Source organism: Oncorhynchus clarkii, chromosome 21, assembly GCF_045791955.1.
Source record: "Oncorhynchus clarkii lewisi isolate Uvic-CL-2024 chromosome 21, UVic_Ocla_1.0, whole genome shotgun sequence".
Lineage (NCBI taxonomy): Eukaryota > Metazoa > Chordata > Actinopteri > Salmoniformes > Salmonidae > Oncorhynchus > Oncorhynchus clarkii.
Genome location: NC_092167.1, coordinates 32,311,349 through 32,331,919, shown reverse-complemented (window position 1 = coordinate 32,331,919; position 20,571 = coordinate 32,311,349). Strand labels below are relative to the sequence as shown.

The following is a 20,571-nucleotide window of genomic DNA, read 5'->3' as shown; positions in this document are numbered from 1 at the left end:
CAGACAAATATCAACGTCAACTGTTCAGAGGAGACTGTGTGAATCAGGCCTTCATGAAATAATTTATGCAAAGAAACCACTACTAAAGGACGCCAATAAGAAGAAGACACTTGCATGGGCCAAGAAACACAAGCAATTGACATTAGACTGGTGGAAATCGGTCCTATAATCTGTTCAGTGGAAATCTGGTATATCAAATATGAAGTATATTTTGGTTTGAAACACTTTTCAGTCACTATATGTGTTATTTCATAGTTTTGATGTCTTCCGTATTATTCTATAATGTAGAAAATAGTATAGTAGAAAGTAAAGAAAAACCATTGCATGAGTAAGTGTGTCCAAACTTTTGACTGGTACTGTACTGTATATCTCTCTCTCGCCTCAGAGGTGCGTTGTCCCCCCATGGTGACTTTGAGAAACGTCCTGCTGTCGCCCCCTGCCTGTGGACAGAGGAAAGTAAAGCCTGGCACCTTGTGCCGCCTTGCCTGTCGCCACGGTTACCGTCTCCAGGGAGACCTGGAGGCACGCTGTCTCTCCTCCGGGGACTGGAGCGCTAACGTCCATAAAGCCACCTGCACAGGTAAAATAAAATGTAGGATACTGTGTGTGTGTGTGTGTGTGTGTGTGTGTGTGTGTGTGTGTGTGTGAGTGTGAGTGTGAGTGTGAGTGTGAGTGTGAGTGTGAGTGTGAGTGTGAGTGTGTGAGTGTGAGTGTGAGTGTGAGTGTGAGTGTGAGTGTGAGTGTGAGTGTGTGTGTGTGTGTGTGTGTGTGTGTGTGTGTGTGTGTGTGTGTGTGTGTGTGTGTGAGTGTGAGTGTGAGTGTGTGAGTGTGAGTGTGTGAGTGTGAGTGTGTGAGTGTGAGTGTGAGTGTGTGAGTGTGAGTGTGTGTGTGTGTCTGCTCGTGAGACAGTTTTCCATTCACCCCTTCTGCACCTTCCGTGCATTTCTTTCCATGTGAACCTTCTGCTGACTGCTTTAGTAGTCCCTAATACAGAGGAGGACCAATCCCTGTGTTTGAGGGTTGGGGGAACAACGCTGTAATTGTATACAGCTTCTCCAGATGCTTTGCAGGTGAAAGAGGTGGCTGTAGAAAGAGTACTGTTTCTGGGCTTTATATCCATACACTCATCCACACACATGCACGCATGGACACACACGCATGCACACACACGCGCCCGCGCCAGCACACATGCTCACACACACACACGCATCCCTCATGGCCTCCAATAGAAAGCAGGCTGATTAAGGCTGTGTCATTAAAAAGTGGAAGTTACGTCGTAAAGATAAAAGGAGTGGAGAGAGGGATGGGGATGTCATTGAGATCCATAGGATGGCTGAGGCCAAGGTGGGTCTCCTCTGGTTCTCTTCTCACTGGCACATCTGCCCTTCTCATCCCTCTCTTTTTAATAGGGAGGGAGGGAGGGAGGGAGGGAGGGAGGAGAGAGAGAGAGAGAGAGAGAGAGAGAGAGAGAGAGAGAGAGAGAGAGGAAAATATTAAGAATAAGAGAGAAGAGAAGAGAGAAGTGAGAAGAGAAGAGGAGAGAAGAGAAGGGGTAGAGAGAAAAGAAGATTAGAGAGAAGAGTAGAGAGAAGTGAAGAGTAGAGCAAAAAGAGAAGAGAGAAAAGAAGAGACGAGAGAAGAGACGAGTAGAGAGAAGAAGATTAGAGAGAAAAGAGGATTAGAGAAGAGAAGGGGTAGAGAGAAAAGAAGAGAAGAGTAGAGAGACCAGAAGATTAGAGAAGAGAGAAGAGATGGGTAGAGAAGAAAAATGAAGAGAGTTGAGAAGAGAGAAGAGTTAGGTAGAGAAGAGAATAGAGAAGAGTATAGAGCTGACCTGGTTCCAGCCTCTCTCATAATACCTATTACACAAACAGTCAAATATTTCCCTTCCAATAAAGGGAAAACCCTGGCAGATCTGATCAGAAGGCTGTGTGTAAGTTTAATAGAGACGGATACTTCACTAGATGGGTCATGTCCAGCTGTGAACTTCCACACAACATGTAGTCCAGCCCTGTTCTCAATGACCTACCTGGCTTAGTAAAGGTTAGAGGGAATCAGGTGTTAGATGTGTTAGACACAACTAGCTGTGTGGAACTGGTGCTCAGTACAAAGGGTTAGCTTTGCGCTAGTAGTTGTATGGACAGTTTGTTAGAGGTGCAGCTTGCAGTATTCCTAGACATGTACTTCGTATATCCTAGAGGGTTAATGTTGATGTAAGGGATGGAACAGAGATAGCGACAGCTGTAATGGACTAATATGGCTATGAGGTGATGTCGATAATAAAGATGGACATATAATTGGCTATGAAGTCGATGTGTTAGACTACAGCACAATGAATTAAAAACAGAGGGGGCTCTGACGTGCTGTGTTAGAGAGGTCAGAGGTTATATGTGACATCACAGTGATAACAAGTAGCAGGGCCACATATGACGATGTGTGATGTAGAAGTCTGCATCCCCAATGGCACCCTACTCCCTACACAGTGCACTACCCCCTCAAAAGGAGTGCACTATGTAGGGGATTGGGTACCATTTGGGATGAAGCCAAAGTCTCTTCCTCGGTTTGTTGCTTTAGTTCATATCCCTCTTGTAAGTGTACCCACTGGGCACAGACGTCAGTTCAATGTTTGGTTGAGTTTTCAACAAAAGTGAATTCAACGTGGAATCAACAGAACATTTCACCATGTCATTGGATTTAGGTTAAAAGTTGGATGAAAACAATACAAAATGCCCGTAAGTTGATGACTTTTTTTCAAGTCAAATCAGTTTCCCATGTTGATTCAACGTCATCACAGATTTTTTTGTTGAAATTACGTGGAAACAGCGTTGATTCAACCAGTTTTTACCCACTGGGTATTGTTCTTAGAAGAGTTGGAGTTAATTCCATCTTATTGAATGACAATAATATGGAGTGCCATCATGTCAAGTTAAACTGACTGGAATTGAAACAGAATCAAATTGATTTAGGATTTTACAGTGATTTATTGTTGTTGTTTATTTTCTCATCCTCTTTATCCATCCTCTCCATCCACTCGAATACTTAAGACTGTCATTTATTTGTTGTTTATTTTCTCAACCTCTCCATCTCTGCCTTTCATCTGTGATTTTGTTTTCTCACTCCATCCAGACTCAGAGCCCCCTTGGGTCCAGTGCCCCAGAGACGTGGTGGCAGAGACGGACGAGAGGCGTGGCACTGCCAACATCAGCTGGAACGTGCCTGCTGCTACTGACAACTCTGGGCAGGAGGTGAGGAGAGGCCTGTCTCTTTACTCCTCCAGGGGATGCTAGTGTTTGCATACGTACCTGACCTGAGGCAAAAGGTTGCCACGAGCAGCACCGCAGATGTTGAAAAGAGCGAGATGCAAGTCTTCTCTCTCACACGGTCACACACTGTGTCTGTGCATGGGTTTGCTTCACACTGTTACAGCCTGGTTGCCAGGGGACCAAAACAGGGGAGAAGAGGAGCCTCGCGCTTCAACCCTCTTAGTTGTTACGGAAATATATCCACCATGCTGTTTGATTTCTGCATCTAAACTCAGCAAAAAAAAGAAACGTCCTCTCACTGTCAACTGCGTTTATTTTCAGAAAACTTAACATGTGTAAATATTTGTATGAACATAACAAGATTCAACAACTGAGACATAAACTGAACAAGTTTCACAGACATGTGACTAACATAAATTGAGTAATGTGTCCCTGAGCAAAGGGGGTGTCAAAATCAAAAGTAACAGTCAGTATCTGGTGTGGCCACCAGCTGCATTAAGTAATGCAGTGCATCTCCTCCTCATGGACTGCACCAGATTTGCCAGTTCATGCTGTGAGATGTTACCCCACTCTTCCATCAAGGCACCTGCAAGTTCCCTTGACATTTCTGGGGGGGATGGTCCTAGCCCTCACCCTCCGATCCAACAGGTCCCAGACGTGCTCAATGGGATTGAGATCCGGGCTCTTCTCTGGCCATGGCAGAACATTGACATTCCTTGCAGGAAATCAAGCACAGAACGAGCAATATGGCTGGTGGCATTGTCTTGCTGAAGGGTCATGTCAGGATGACCTGCAATGACAACAAGCTCAGTCCGATGATGCTGTGACACACCGCCCCAGACCATGATGGACCAACCACCTCCAAATCGATCCCGCTCCAGAGTACAGGCCTCGGTGTAACGCTCATTCCTTCGACGATAAACGCGAATCCGACCACCACCCCTGGTGAGACAAAACTGCGACTCGTCAGTGAAGAGCACTTTTTCCTAGTCCTGTCTGGTCCAGCGACGGTGGGTTTGTGCCCATAGACAACATTATTGCCGGTGATGTCTGGTGAGGACCTGCCTTACAACAGGCCTACAAGCCCTAAATCCAGCCTCTCTCAGCCTATTGCGGACAGTCTGAGCACTGATGGAGGGATTGTGCGTTCCTGGTGTAACTAGGGCAGTTGTTTTTGTCATCCTGTACCTGTCCCGCAGGTGGGATGTTCGGATGTACCGATCCTGTGCAGGTGTTGTTACACATGGTCTGCCACTGCGAGGACGATCAGCTGTCCATCCTGTCTCCCTGTAGTGCTGTTTTAGGCGTCTCACATTACATACATTGCAATTTATTGCCCTGGCCACATCTGCAGTCCTCATGCCTTCTTGCAGCATGCCTAAGGTACATTCACGCAGATGAGAAGGGAGCCTTGGCATCTTTCTTTTGGTGTTTTTCAGAGTCAGTAGAAAGGCCTCCTTAGTGTCCTAAGTTTTCATAATTGTGACTTTAATTGCCTACCGTTTGTTAGCTGTTAGTGTCTTAACGACCATTCCTTAATGACCATGTTCATGAATTGTTTATGCATGGGAAACAGTGTTTAAACACTTTACAATGAAGATCTGTGTTATTTGGATTTTTAAGAATGATCTTTGAAAGACAGGGTCCTGAAAAGGGGGTGTTTCCTTTTTTTCTGAGTTTCCATCATCTAAATCTACCTTTAATCTTTTTTCGTGAACAGCTTTTCACAAAGAGTCACAAGGTGAAAAACATCAACCCAGTCCTAAACCCCAAAGAGCAAACAGTAGCACAGTGTAAAGGAACAAGGAAAAACTCCCAAGGAAGGAAGAATACTGTAGAGGAACTAAACCTGTCAGGGTTTATTGAGTAACAAAAATAAAAATATATATATTTTTTTTATTTAACCAGGTAGGCAAGTTGAGAACAAGTTCTCAATTACAATTGCGACCTGGCCAAGATAAAGCAAAGCAGTTCGACACATACAGCAGCACAGAGTTAGACATGGCGTAAAACAAACATACAGTCAATAATACAGTAGAAAAATAAGTATATATACGATGTGTGCAAATGAGGTGAGATAAGGGAGGTAAAGGTAAAAAAAGGTGAAGTAAATACAATATAGCAAGTAAAACACTGGAATGGTAGATTTGCAGTGGAAGAATGTGCAAAGTAGAAATAAAAATAATGGGGTACAAAGGAGCTAAATAAATAAATAAATACAGTAGGGGAAGAGGTAGTTGTTTGGGCTAAATTATAGATGGGCTATGTACAGGTGCAGTAATCTGTGAGCTGCTCTGACAACTGGTGCTTAAAGCTAGTGAGGGAGATAAGTGTTTCCAGTTTCAGAGATTTTTGTAGTTCGTTCCAGTCATTGGCAGCAGAGAACTGGAAGGAGAGGCGGCCAAAGGAAGAAGGTCATAGTGGTGGGTAGTATATGGGGCTTTGGTGACAAAACGGATGGCACTGTGATAGACTGCATCCAATTTATTGAGTAGGGTATTGGAGGCTATTTTGTAAATTACATCGCCGAAGTCGAGGATCGGTAGGATGGTCAGCTTTACGGGGGGTATGTTTGGCAGCATGAGTGAAGGATGCTTTGTTGTGAAATAGGAAGCCAATTCTAGATTTAACTTTGGATTGGAGATGTTTGATGTGAGTCTGGAAGGAGAGTTTACAGTCTAACCAGACACCTAGGTATTTGTAGTTGTCCACATATTCTAAGTCAGAACCGTTCAGAGTAGTGATGCTGGACGGGCGGGCAGGTGCAGGCTGCAATCGGTTAAAGAGCATGCATTTAGTTTTACTTGCCTTTAAGAGCAGTTGGAGGCCACGGAAGGAGAGTTGTATGGCATTGAAGCTCATCTGGAGGGTTGTTAACACAGTGTCCAAAGAAGGGCCAGAAGTATACAGAATGCTGATGTCTGCGTAGAGGTGGATCAGAGACTCACCAGCAGCAAGAGCGACATCATTGATGTAAACAGAGAAGAGCGTTGGCCCAAGAATTGAACCCTGTGGCACCCCAATAGAGACTGCCAGAGGCCCGGACAACAGGTCCTCCGATTTGACACACTGAACTCTATCAGAGAAGTAGTTGGTGAACCAGGTGAGGCAATCATTTGAGAAACCAAGGCTATCGAGTCTGCCGATGAGGATGTGATGATTGACAGAGTCGAAAGCCTTGGCCAGGTCAATGAATATGGCTGCACAGTATTGTTTCTTATCGATGGCGGTTAAGATATCGTTTAGGACCTTGAATGGTAACGGTGTTCTATTGACCAATGACCCCTAATTACCCCTAACAAATACAATGCTTTTTCTCTGTAAACAAATTAACAGACTTTCAGCATGCTTGTACAGAACGGCATTCAACGTGTACTGCACTGACACAAATGACTGATGATTGGTTGAAATAAATTGATAATAAGAAGATTGTGGGAACTGTACTGTTATATTTCAGTGCAGCCTTTGATATCATTGATCATAACCTGTTGTTGAGAAGAATTATGTGTTATGGCTTTTGAATCTCTGCCAAATCGTAGATTCAGAGCTATCTATCTAAAATAACTTAGAGGGTTTTCTTTAATGGAAGGTTCTCTAATGTCAAACATGGTGACATCAAATGTGGTGTACCGCAGGGCAGCTCGCTAGGCCCTCTACTCTTTCATTTTTATCAATGACCTGCCACTGGCATTAAACAAAGCATGTGTGTCTATGTATCCTGATGATTCAGCTATCTCCTCATCAGCAACCACAGCTAATGAAGTCACTGAAACCCTTAACAAAGAGTTGCAGTCTGTTTTGGAATGGGTGGCCAGTAATAAACTGGTCCTGAACATCTATTAAACTAAGAGCATTGTATTTGGTACAAATCATTCCCTAAGTTCTAGACCTGACTCTGGTAATAAATGGTGTGGCTGTTGAACAAGTTGAAGAGACTCAATGACTTGGTGTTACTTTAGACTGTAAACTGTCATGGTCAAAACATATAGATTCAATGGTTGTAAAGATGGGGAGAGGTCTGTCCGTAATAAAGAGATGCTCAGCTTTTTTGACAGAACACTCCATAAAGCAAGTCCTGCATGCTCTAGCTTTATCTTATCTTGATTATTGTCCGGTCATATGGTCAAGTGATGCAAAGAAAAGCCTAGTTAAGCTGCAGCTGAAGCAGAAGGGAGCGACACGTCTTGCTCTTCATTGTAATCAGAGGGTTTATATTAATACTATGCATGCCAGTCTCTCTTGGCTAAGAGTTAAGGAAAGACTGCCTGCCTCACTTCTTGTTTTTATAAGAAACATTAATGTGTTGGAAATTCTAAATTGTTTGCATGGTCAGCTTACACACAGCACTGACACACACACTTACCCCACCAGGCATGCCACCAGGGGTCTTTTCACAGAACAAATTCAAGGAAAGATATAGTATTATACAGAACCATCTTATATAACGAAAGCGACCAGCAAACCTGGCTTCAAAAAACAAATAAAGCAACACCTCACGGCACAACGCCTCTCCCGCATGTAACCTACTTGTTGTGTGTATGTACTGGCATGTACAGTATCAGTCAAAAGAGTGTGCAAAGCTGTCATCAAGAATCTAAAATCTAAAATATGTTTTGATTTGTTTAACACTTTTTTGGTTACTACATGATTCCATATGTGTACTTTCATAGTTTTGATGTCTTCACTATTATTCTACAATGTAGAAAATGGTAAAAATAAAGAAAAACCCTTGAATGAGTAGGTGTGTCCAGACTTTTGACTGGTACTGTATGTATAACTGATAGACGCACACACACACACACACTCAATGTTAATGTTTTTAAATCTATGTCAATTGTAAAGTCCTTTGTCTGTAATGTCTTTTTAGTTTTGTGTCAGACCCCATTAGGACTAGCTGTCGCCATTGGTGTCGGCTAATGGGGATCCTAATAAATCAAATCAAAAATCAAATACCTCCGACCTCTGCCCTCTAGGTCCTGGTCCAGGTGAAACCTGTGTACACCCCTCCCCAGCTGTTCCCTATAGGAGAGGAGAGGATCACCTACGCAGCTACAGACCGTGCCGGGAACCAGGCTAACTGTACCTTCACTGTCACTGTCATTGGTGAGGTCAGATCACAACCAAAAATCAACCACATCACAACCACATCACATCCACATCATAACCACATCACACCCAACCATCAGATCACAAACACATATCACAACCACATATTAGAACCACAACCCAATCATAAAACAACTCAACAAAACAAAACCAATGTGAAACAAGCCCTGATTTTTCCTGACCACACGACCTGACCCAGGAAAAGGAAAAACTCCAGGCCCTAGTTATACTGTAGCTTTTAATTAGCGGCCAGAGTTTTTCCTGATCAGGTTACGTTTTCAGGAAATACTTGTGGTAGTTCCTATTTCCAATGACTCAGTTGGTACTTGAAACTCCGGAGTTGCGGGTTCGATTCCCTCGTGGGCCCGCACATAACGTATTAAACACGCGTCTACTGTAAGTCACTTTGGGTAAAAGCGTCTGGCTAAATAACTCGTCTACACAGTAGTCACAGGTGCCGAGCAAACTCAAGTGCACAACGTGTGAAAAATAAGGGTGTCCAGTGTCACACACTGGATACCCTCAGAACTCAAGGGGGAAAAGCACTGCGGTAAGCCGTAAACATTTCCATGTGCTATTATGAAGAAACGCAGTGTTTTTTTAAAATTACACACACATGTTTAACTGGTGCCCTTGAAAACAGCGCCTACCACTAAGACTATATAACGTAGCATACTTTAACATAGGGTTCCATTGTATTGTCATCCGATTTTAGGAATATCACTACTGCTAATATGTTAGAAGTTCTAATTTAACGTAGCTACAATGCTAAACACTCAATCAAAATCCAACATTCAGGTGGACATGAAATGTCCTTCTTTACCTCTTCTAAATGTGTTGTGCATACTTGGTTGTCATGGTCAAACTTTGTTCCCTCCCTGACAACGGTGATGGTGTTCCTTCCTAGATACGGAGCCCCCTGTGATTGACAGGTGCAGGTCGCCACCCACTTTCCAGGCCACAGACATGCAGACGGTCGTCGTTTGGGAGGTGCCGCAGTTTTCCGACAACTCAGGTATGCGGTATCCCAGACTGCACCTCTTCCCCTCCCTCTCTCTCTTTCTCTCTTTCTCGGTTTCTCTCTCTCTCTCTCTCTCTCTCTCTCTCTCTCTCTCACTCCAGAGGGGACTAATGGTTAAACAGGGTCTTTTCCGTCAGGTGATTGGAAAAAGGAGACGGTGGGAAATAATGTGTGTGTGTGTGTGTGTGTGTCTGAGTATGTGCATATGTGTGTGTGTGCGTGTGTGTGTGTGTGTGTGTGTGACAATAGAATGGTGGGAACCAGACAGACAGACAAGGGTGTGGTACAGACAGTATGTTAATGTCATTGCCATGCTATTAAAGAGGTGTGCGGTTCAATTCACTTCAGACATCTGAGAGATACAGGTACACTACATAGCCAAAAGTATGTGGACACCCCTTCAAATGAGTGGATTCGGCTATTTCAGCCACACCCGTTGCTGACAGGTGTAGAAATTGAGCGCACAGCCATGCAATCATAGACAAACATTGGCAGTAGAATGGCCCGTACTGAAGAGCTCAGTGACTTTCAACGTGGCACTGTCCTAGGATGCCACCGTTCCAACAAGTCAGTCGTGAAATGTATTCCCTGCTAGAGCTGCCCCAGTCAACTGTAAGTGCTGTTATTGTGAAGTGGAAACATCTAGGAGTAACAACGGCTCAGCTGCGAAGTGATAGGCCACACAAGCTCACAGAACGGGACTGCCGAGGGCTGAAGCACAACGCACGTAAAAAAATGTCTGTCCTCGGTTGCAACACTCAGCACAAGAACTGTTCGTCGGGAGCTTCATGAAATGGGTTTCCATGGCCAGCAGCCGCACACAAGCCTAAGGTCACCATGCGCAATGCCAATCGTCAGCTGGAGTGGTGTAAGTTTGCCGCCATTGGAGTAATGGAAATAGGTTCTGTGTAGCGATGAATCACACATCACCATCTGGCAATCCAATGGACGAATCTGGGTTTGGCGGATGCTACCTGCCCCAATGCATAGTGCCAACTGTAAAGTTTGGTGGAGGGGGAATAATGGTCTGGGGCTGTTTTTCATGGTTCGGGTTAGGCCCCTTAGTTTCAATGAAGGGAAATCTTAACGCTGCATTATACAATGGCATTCTAGATGATTCTGTGTTCCAACTTTGTGGCAACAGTTTGGGGAAGGCCCTTTCTTGTTTCAGTATGACAATGCCCCCGTGCACAAAGCGAGGTCCACACAGAAATAGATACACACACACACACGTGTGCGTACACACCTAGCGTAGACACGTAGTATATACACGCATGAACGCACACACATACTCAGACTTATACTCAGACGCATACAGTACCCACACACACACTAACCTTCCTGCCAAGGTCCACACATGATATGCCTTCAACAAACAGAAGTAACCACATGGTGGTTTTCAGCTGAGGTGGCGCGACGACGTCACTGCGACGTTGATCCAACGTCAGCATGTTTTGTTTTTCCATCAGGCCCACGCCCTGATTCCCAACACTCCCCCAGCCCCCCGCTTCACACACACGCACTTGTCCCTGGTGCTGCCTGGGTTCTATTTAATTAGAGACTGGCTGGCTGGGCAGACACGGCCAGGACACCACTCAGCCAGACTTGTCAGCCTGGCAGGAATGAGAATGTCTCTCTTCTCTACTGTCTGTGTGTGTGTGTGTGCGTGTGTGTGTGTGTGTGTGTGTGTGTGTGTGTGTGTGTGTGTGTGTGTGTGTGACACATTTCATGCATTATAGTTCAGATAAATACACCAAATATTGTTGTTGTGGGGGGAGGCCAGGGTGAGGTGCTCATTTTGGAAGTGGGCTGCTCATTGGACGTCCACAAGGAGCAGGCCTTTGCCCCTCGGGGCACGCTCGGACAGCCTCGGGTGGAGGTGCAATCTGGTGGGGCTGATATTTGGTAGTCTTGGCCACGTACGCAGGCTTGCAGTGCGTGGCCTCCAGATTGCGGGCCTGACAACAACTAGGGCAAAGCAATTGGCTAGGTACTGCTCTGTTTCAGCAGTCATGGGCAGCCTAGCTGTTTGGGGAAGGAGGTGCTCTCTGTACCCTCGAGTGCGATGCACTTGAAATGTTTGGATGCTTTTTTTTGTACATTTGATTGGTGGATTCAAATAAAGTGTTTAAAGTGGTGTGTGTGTCCGTGGGAGAGGAATATGATAGGTCAGCTTGTGGAGATCCCTCTTCTCTCTCTCTCTCTCTCTCTCTCTCTCTCTCTCTCTCTCTCCCTCTCTCTCTTTATCTCTCTCCCTCTTTCCAACTCTCTCTCTTCTCTTTATCTCGCCAACCTATCCATCCCTCCAGCTGGTAGCAATTACCCCCAGACTGCCCAGATGATGATTATTATTCTGGTGCCATGTGATGCCCAGAGAGACACCAGCCAGACGTTTTCATGTGTCAACATGCCCTGCTTTATTATAACTTATATGGTTTACCAGGACTAGACTGACTCATTTGGAGTAAAGTGACGTTGCCTCTAGACGTTGATCTTGGGTCAGTATGACATTTTCCTCACTGATGGTTAAGGTTATGATTGGGGGGGAGCTGATCCTAGATCTGTACTTAGGGGAAACTTCATCCCACAGTTACTCATTCTGCTATGTATACACTAACTGGCAACCCAACACTGCCCTCTGATGGCCTATTCCAAAAGTGCAATACACTTTTGGGAAATATACTGTATAGACCTTGAACACTGCTAATCAGTAACTAATGATCATAATTTTGGTCTTGATTGTGGGAAGGTTGCATTCAACCGAGAAAATGATAAGAAATGATAAGAAAGTACACTGTTTGTAGCAGTTGAAACGATAACAAATAATAATCCCCGCCCCTGTTTTGTCAAAAACCTTAGGGAAGGCGATGGAGAAATTAAACCACTCTCAAATTCATACAGTAGACAGAGCGATGGATGCAAGGATCGACCATCCATGATATCAAAATTAGAGTTTTAACCATGTTTTGAGGCTATATGGTGTTTGTTTACATTTACTTTGTTTACAAAAGAGTACAAAAGTGTATATTTTGGGTTCTGATGGGGTACGAAAGTTGAACTAAGCTCATGAGGCATTTATACATTCATTTTTTGAATTTATGAGTCCAAAGATGTATGTAGCAACTGGCACATAGACAGGTCTGTAATATCATTTTGGCTTCTGTACAGTATGTAAGTGTTGGTTATTGTTGTTGTTGTGTTGTGTACCATTCCCAGGTGGGCGTCTGAGTGTGTCCACCACCCACACACCCGGCTCTCTCTTCTCTGTGGGAGAGACGGTGGTGAGCTACACAGCTGCCGACCAGGCAGGCAACAATCGCACCTGTGACCTCACCATCACTGTACAAGGTAACAGGAAGTAGAGTTTACTAGAGTTCAACAGAGTATTCCTAGAGTTCACTGGATTACTGGATTCTGTATCTTTGCTGTATTCTGGACTTCTTGAGGGAATTAAAGGGATGTTTAAATAATCATGTTTTTATGTCACATTCATTTTGTTACACAATGTTTAATTTGGAGATTAGGGATAGATCTCAAATCACTTGTTTGGTACTGTACTGCTCCTTTGCTATCCACAGTTCTTCCTTACTTCTTCTTGTACCACATTACTCATCAATGTAGAGACAGGGTGCCCATGCAACAAATAGAAGTTCATTCTTGCTTTTTTTTTTTTAATTCAATATAATTAAGCCAGCCCCATAACTATACTACCCATAAAACCATGTGTGTCTTTCTTATGTCCCAGGGTCTACTTGTGAGCAACCATTTGCGCCAGTGAACGGGGGGTTCGCCTGTTCTGATGAAGAGGACGGGGTCAACTGTACTCTGTACTGTAACGCTGGATACAGCTTCACACGGCAGACTGTCCACAGCTACTTCTGTGCCAACAACGGAGTGTGGGAGCCGCCACACTCGCCCGATAGACCCGACTGCTCCTGTGAGTGACCTTAGTCATAGGTGCATCCCAAATGGAACCCTATTCACTATATACAGTAGTGTACTACTTTGGGCTCTGGCCTTTGGGCTCTTGTCTATGGTCTTTGGGCTCTTGTCTCTGGTCTTTGGGCTCTGGTCTTTGGGCTCTGGTCTTTGGGCTCTGGTCTATGGTCTCTGGGCTCTGGTCTTTGGGCTTTGGGCTTTGGTCTTTGGGCTCTTGTCTCTGGTCTTTGGGCTCTGGGCTCTTGTCTCTGGTCTTTGGGCTCTTGTCTCTGGTCTTTGGGCTCTTGTCTCTGGTCTTTGGGCTCTTGTCTCTGGTCTTTGGGCTCTTGTCTCTGGTCTTTGGGCTCTTGTCTCTGGTCTTTGGGCTTTGGTCTTTGGGCTTTGGTCTTTGGGCTCTGGTCTTTGGGCTCTTGTCTCTGGGCTCTGGTCTTTGGGCTCTTGTCTCTGGTCTTTGGGCTCTGGTCTTTGGGCTCTTGTCTCTGGTCTTTGGGCTCTGGTCTTTGGGCTCTGGTCTTTGGGCTCTTGTCTCTGGTCTTTGGGCTCTGGTCTTTGGGCTCTGGTCTTTGAACTCTTGTCTCTGGTCTTTGGGCTCTTGTCTCTGGCCTTTGTGCTCTGGTCGTTGGGCTCTGGTCTTTGGGCTCTGGTCGTTGGGCTCTGGTCGTTGGGCTCTGGTCGTTGGGCTCTGGTCTTTGGGCTCTGGTCGTTGGGCTCTGGTCTTTGGGCTCTGGGTATGGGAATGGGTTCCATTTGGGATACAGAGATTTCATCCATTTTCTTTTCATCTTTTTTCTCTTTTCTCCTCTTATGTTACAGTTACAGTATTATGTGTGCATACAGACTACACATGATTTAAATTCTGACTGTGTGTGTGTGTGTATGTGTGTGTGTGTGTGTGTGTGTGTGTGTGTGTGTGTGTGTGTGTGTGTGTGTGTGTGTGTGTGTGTGTGCGCGCGTGCATGCCTGCGCGTGTGTGCATGTGTGTGTGTGTGTGTGTGTGTGTGTGTGTGTGTGTGTGTGTGTGTGTGTGTGTGTGTGTGTGTGTGCATGTGTGTGTGTGTGTGTGCGTGCGCGTGTCCTGTCCGTACTCTCAGTGAACCGTATTGCCAACCACGGCTTCAAGCCCTTTGAGATGCTGTTCGAAGCCTCTCGCTGTGATGACCTGGATCTGGTCAAGTTCTTCACTGGGGAGTTCAACACTAAACTAGGAGACATGGTGAGAACACAGGAGTACACACACACACACACGCACGCACGCACGCACACACACGCACACACGCACACACACACGCGCGCGCACACGCACACACACACACACGCGCGCACACACGCACACGCGCACACACGCACACACACGCACACACGCACACACACACACACACTGTATATGTTTCATTTCTCTCGCAATTGTATCCATAGCTCCCGACCATCTGCAGTCGCGATGATGTTGCCTGCAAGTTAGAGGTGATATCCCAAGGCCACTGTCTGGAGTACAACTACGACTATGAAAATGGATTCGCCATCGGTAAGACCTTCATATGCTTTTGGACCAGGAGTTTTCCCTGACCACCTAACCATGTGATCATGTGACCTTGTTATAGGCTTCTTCCCTGGTTAGATCTGTAAAAAGGAATTATCCCACCTATAAGAATGTACTGTACAAGCAGTAGGGCCTTGAGATGTATGTACAGTATTTCCTAACCATTGCTCTTCATAACCCCCTCTCCCTTCCTTCTCCTCTCCTCTCCCTCCCCTCTCCCGCCCCTCTCCATCTCACTCTCCTTCCCTCTCCCTCCCCTTCCCTCTCCTTTCCCTCCCCTCACCCGCACCTCTCCATCTCCCTCTCATTCCTTCTCCTCTCCCTCTCCTTCCCTCTCCTCTCCCTCCCCTCTCCCGCCCCTCTCCATCTCCCTCTCCTTCCCTCTCCCTCCCCTTCCCTCTCCTCTCCCTCCCCTCTCCCGCCCCTCTCCATCTCCCTCTCCTTCCCTCTCCTCTCCCTTCCTTCCCCTCTCCTCTCCCTTCCTTCCCCTCTCCTCTCCCTCCCCTTCCCTCTCCTCTCCGACCCTCTCCTGACCCTCTCTATCTCCCTCTCCTTCCCTCTCCTCTCCCTCCCCTTCCCTCTCCTCTCCCTCCCCTCTCCCGCCCCTTCCCTCTCATCTCCCTCCCCTTCCCTCTCCTCTCCCTCCCCTCTCCCGCCCCTTCCCTCTCATCTCCCTCCCCTTCCCTCTCCTCTCCCTCCCCTCTCCCGCCCCTTCCATCTCATCTCCCTCCCCTCTCCCGCCCCTTCCATCTCATCTCCCTCCCCTTCCCTCTCCTCTCCCTCCCCTTCCCTCTCCTCTCCCTCCCCTCTCCCGCCCCTCTCCTCTCCCTCCCCTTCCCTCTCCTCTCCCTCCCCTTCCCTCTCCTCTCCCTCCCCTCTCCCGCCCCTCTCCATTTCCCTCTCCTTCCCTCTCCTCTACCTCCCCTTCCCTCTCCTCTCCTCTCCCTCCCCTCTCCCGCCCCTCTCTTCTCCCTCCCCATCCCTCTCCTCTCCCTCCCCTTCCCTCTCCTCTCCCTCCCCTCTCCCGCCCCTCTCCATCTCCCTCTCCTTCCCTCTCCTCTCCCTCCCCTTCCCTCTCCTTCCCTCTCCTCTCCCTCCCCTTCCCTCTCCTCTCCCTCCCCTCTCCCGCCCCTTTCCATCTCCCTCTCCTTCTCCAAGGCCCAGGAGGATGGAGCAGTAACTTGGGACCCCAGAGCGGTCAGGACTATGCCTACTTCGACTCGGGCTTCGCTACGGACAGCCCACGAACCCCCAAGCAGCAGGGTGGTAGTTCCAGGACGGGAACCTCCCACTACCGCAGCAAAAGGCACCGTAAGATCACCACCAGAGACCACAAGATACAGATATTCTTCAACATCACAGGTAGGCTGGTGGCACGCTCAACATAAACAAAGTGAACTTGTGCACTTGAATCTGTTTGTGTTGTTGTTTCGAGTCCCGTCCTTTGAGCTGCGTCCATTCTCCCAGCAAGCATCCCGCAGCCCTCGTCCCGGAACGACTCAGTGGAGGTAGCCAATCAGAAGCGCCTGCTGCGGATCCTGGAGCAGCTAACCAATCGCTTGAAGCGGACGCTGGCCAAGCAGCCGCTGTCATCCTATCACGTGTCGTCTGAGATGATCGTGGTGGCTGACCCCAAGTCCCTGGAGAGCAAGAGGGCCTCTCTGTTCTGTCGACCTGGGTCTGTACTGAAGGGGAGGATGTGTGGTGAGTAGTGGGCCGTGGGATACACACCGTGCAGTATGTCTACGCAGTATGGTCACCAGGTTCACAGTGTACAAATGAACAAATTAATGAATGGATGGATGAATAAATGAAGGTTTGGCCTTACACTGTTCCTTTGTGTTGCTGGATGTCCCAGTCCAGTGTCCGGTAGGGACCTACTAACTATTCTCTGGTTGTGTGTGGTTATATGTGGTAATGTGTTAATATGTGTGGTTATAATGTGTGTTGTTGTGTGTTCTAGTCCAGTGTCCAGTGGGGACCTACTACTCCCTGGAGTACGCAGAGTGTGAGAGTTGCTGGCTGGGTTCCTACCAGGATCAGGAGGGTCAGATGGAGTGTAAGACCTGTCCCGATGGATCCTCCACAGCCTACCTCCACGCACGCAACCAGGACGAGTGCAAAGGTAAAACACTATCCCCTGGACAAGGAAAAAACACCCGGACAAGGTTAAACACACGGACAAGGTTAAACACCCGGACAAGGTTAAACACACGGACAAGGTTAAACACACGGACAAGGTTAAACACACGGACAAGGTTAAACACCCGGACAAGGTTAAACACACGGACAAGGTTAAACACCCGGACAAGGTTAAACACACGGACAAGGTTAAACACACTGACAAGGTTAAACACCCGGACAAGGTTAAACACACGGACAAGGTTAAACACCCGGACAAGGTTAAACACACGGACAAGGTTAAACACCCGGACAAGGTTAAACACACGGACAAGGTTAAACACACGGACAAGGTTAAACACACGGACAAGGTTAAACACACGGACAAGGTTAAACACACGGACAAGGTTAAACACACGGACAAGGTTAAACACACGGACAAGGTACTCAGGTGGACTCATACATTGGTAATACTGTACATAGGGCCATGTGAACTGACCAGGAAAACTCTGGGTCCCGGTAACTAGTTGGATCTGAACCGGAAAACTCCTGGTCCCAGTAACTAGCTGGATCTGACCAGGACAACCCCTGGTCCCAGTGACTAGTTGGATATGACCAGAAAAACTCTGGGCCCTAGTAACTAGTTGGCTCTGCCCAGTAAAACTCTGGGTCCCCGTAACTAGTTTTCTCTGACCAAGAAAACTCCTGGTCCCAGTAACTAGCTGGATCTGACCAGGGAAACTCCTGGTCCTAAAATACTGTATCGTCAACTCTACTCCTCATGAATGTAATAACACCAGGTGGTGTTACTCCTAAATAATATTGAAGGTTATAAACTCAATAAACTCATTATTAGTATATGTTATATTGTATGTGTTTCCATGGGTGTGTTTCAGAGCAGTGCAAGCCTGGAGGTTACTCTGTGAACGGGCTAGAGACGTGCGAGTCGTGCCCGCTGGGGTACTACCAGCCTGGGTTGGGATCCAGAGAGTGTCTGGTCTGTCCGGATGAGACCTCCACCGTCACCAGTGGGGCAAGGGAGATGGCTGAGTGTGGAGGTGAGCGAGAGGGAGGGAGGGAGGGAGGGAGGGAGGTGGAAGGAGGGAAGGAGTAATGTAGGGAGGGAGGAGAGAAAGCGAGAGAGGGAGAGGGAAGAAGGGATGTAGGGAGGGAGGGATGTAGGGAGGGATGTAGGGAGGGAGGCATGTAGGGAGGGATGTAGGGAGGGATGTAGGGAGGGAGGGAGAGAGAGAGAGAGAGAGAGAAAGAGAGAGAGAGAGAGAGAGAGAGAGAGAGAGAGAGAGAGAGAGAGAGAGAGAGAGAGTCAGAGGGGAGAGGAAACACAGACATGACTGCATTTACATTCAGACTGAACTCACCGACCTAGCATAAAAATGTGATTACTGTGCTTACTTCCATACTTTCATTAGTGACACTAGCCCTCCCTCCCTCCCTCCCTCCCTCTCCCCTTCCAGTTCCATGTTTGGCAGGTCATTTCTCTCGCACAGGGCTGGTCCCCTGCTACCCCTGTCCCAGAGACTACTACCAGCCAGACCACGGCCGCTCCTATTGCCTCTCCTGCCCATTCTACGGCACCACAACAGTCACCGGGGCCACCGCGATACAGCACTGCTCCAGTGAGTTACTGTTACACTACACTGCCTAAGTCTCAAATCCCACAATATTCCCCATATAGTGCACAAAATCACACACTATTCCCTATGTAGTGCACAAAATCACACACTATTCCCTATGCAGTGCACTAAACACACCCTGTTTCTTATATATGCAGCCAAAAAAATTCCAATAAAGTATGAACTGAACTATAGTGTACTTCATGACACCCTGTTTCCCTATAGCGTTCCCCCATAGGACTACTGACACATGGCTTTGGTCAAAATGACACTGGATGGGTACCAGGGTATAATTTAAGACCATAGACATACATCATTGTTTGAGACTGAGCCACTGAATGGAAAAGGGTTTGCAAAAAGGATCAGGAAAGAATGGAAATGATTTCGTCATGTGACTACTGAATGGAAATAACCGAGGAATTAAAAGCCTTAAGGGTGCGAACAAACGGTGGCTGGTAGATGTGGCCAACCAGACTAAATGAGCTTTGTTAGTGTCTGCCAGTTTGGTGGTGAGTGGAAACTCTCTCTCTCCTTTCTTCTCTGATTCTCTATCTTTCTTTTTTCTCTGTCTCTCTCTCTTTCCCTTTTCTCTCTCTCTTTCTTTCTTTCTTTCTTTCTTTCTCTCTTTCTTTCTTTCTCTCTTTCTTTCTTTCTTTCTTTCTTTTTCTCTCTCCCCTTCCGCCTTTCCTTCCTCCCTTCATCCCTCCTTCCCTCCCTCCCCCTCTTCTTTCTCCCCCTCTCACTCCCTCTCCCTCCCCCTCTCCCTCCCTTTCTCCATCAGGTTTTGGCTCTAGTTTCCTGCCTAAGGAGGAGAGTGTGACATCAGCCCCAGAGGTGGTGGTTTCACAGGGCTATCAGGCTAGTAGCCAGGTGAGACTGACTGACCCATGTCCTCAAGAGACTCCTTAAGGGGTTTACAGCAGATAGGTTGACTTGACTGCACTATGGTTATGAGTTATGATCTGACCTGAGTTTCAAATACTTGAAATACTTTCTGTGCCTGTTTGGCTGCGTTTTACACAGGCAGTCCAAATCGGATCTTTCTGCCCAATCATTGGCAAGAGATCTGATCAGATTGGTCAAAATGCAGTGGCAGCCTTTGAGCTTGCCTTAATAAACCAACGGAAAGGACCCTAAACTGAAAACCCCACCCACCTGTTGCACTCCAGGCAGACTCAAGCAAATGCTCAAAGTATTTCATATGTTTCTTCAAGTATTTGAACCCAGGTCGGGTCATGGTTATTGAGTGTACGAATACATTTCTCTCCTAGTCCTGAAATTCTCACACTCCATATTCATAAACATGACTCCTAACCACAACACTGTTCCTCTCCCCAGGTCTTCCATGAGTGTTTCTTGAACCCGTGTCAGAACAGGGGGACGTGTGAGGAGGTGGGGGCGGGTTACATCTGCACCTGTCTACCTGGTTTCACAGGTAAACTATACCCCTGGATGCATTCTTCATCTATTCAAACTTCTAGTCGTGTGTAGGCTTTCGGTCAAAACAACGTTCGTCGGAGCAATACAAAGTTAGGGCCAAAATGCCAGTTGTCTCGTCATAAGGCTGTGAACATGTATTTCTACCTGCAGGGGCGAAGTGTGAGAGTGACATAGACGAGTGTGACTCGGCACCGTGTCAGAATGGGGGTCTGTGTAAGGACGGCATGGGAGACTTCCTCTGCCAGTGCAGACCAGGCTTTGTAGGTATGGGGACATCATGAATGTCTTGTACCCAGTTTCCACTCCCTTCCACTTCATTCCCTTTTCATTTTCTTGTCTCTCCTAGACATTTAGTAGCCTGGGTACCAGTCTGTTTTCTGTAGAAACATCAGTCCTATCAGTCCTTGCCAAACATGACTACGACAATAGGACTTGGCTAAAGCAGGAGCAGACTGTCACCTAGGCATTTAGTGCTGGTCATTTGTAACCGACCTGATGACGGACTGTCGT

General features: G+C 47.0%; 1 protein-coding gene across 2 annotated transcripts in view; it reads left to right on the top strand.

Moving 5' to 3' along the window:
- Positions 1-20,571, top strand: part of LOC139378911 (sushi, von Willebrand factor type A, EGF and pentraxin domain containing 1) — a 132,821-nt gene that overhangs the window by 76,093 nt on the left and 36,157 nt on the right. For both annotated transcript variants that reach the window (XM_071121513.1, XM_071121514.1), the window contains exons 7-22: positions 386-580; positions 3,127-3,245; positions 8,237-8,366; positions 9,277-9,384; positions 12,607-12,738; positions 13,136-13,327; positions 14,421-14,542; positions 14,746-14,851; positions 16,025-16,228; positions 16,334-16,570; positions 16,830-16,991; positions 17,884-18,045; positions 18,463-18,624; positions 19,403-19,491; positions 19,960-20,056; positions 20,212-20,325. In XM_071121513.1, coding sequence (XP_070977614.1) covers positions 386-580; positions 3,127-3,245; positions 8,237-8,366; positions 9,277-9,384; positions 12,607-12,738; positions 13,136-13,327; positions 14,421-14,542; positions 14,746-14,851; positions 16,025-16,228; positions 16,334-16,570; positions 16,830-16,991; positions 17,884-18,045; positions 18,463-18,624; positions 19,403-19,491; positions 19,960-20,056; positions 20,212-20,325 — 2,331 coding nt within the window. The remainder of the gene's footprint in view (positions 1-385; positions 581-3,126; positions 3,246-8,236; positions 8,367-9,276; positions 9,385-12,606; positions 12,739-13,135; positions 13,328-14,420; positions 14,543-14,745; positions 14,852-16,024; positions 16,229-16,333; positions 16,571-16,829; positions 16,992-17,883; positions 18,046-18,462; positions 18,625-19,402; positions 19,492-19,959; positions 20,057-20,211; positions 20,326-20,571) is intronic.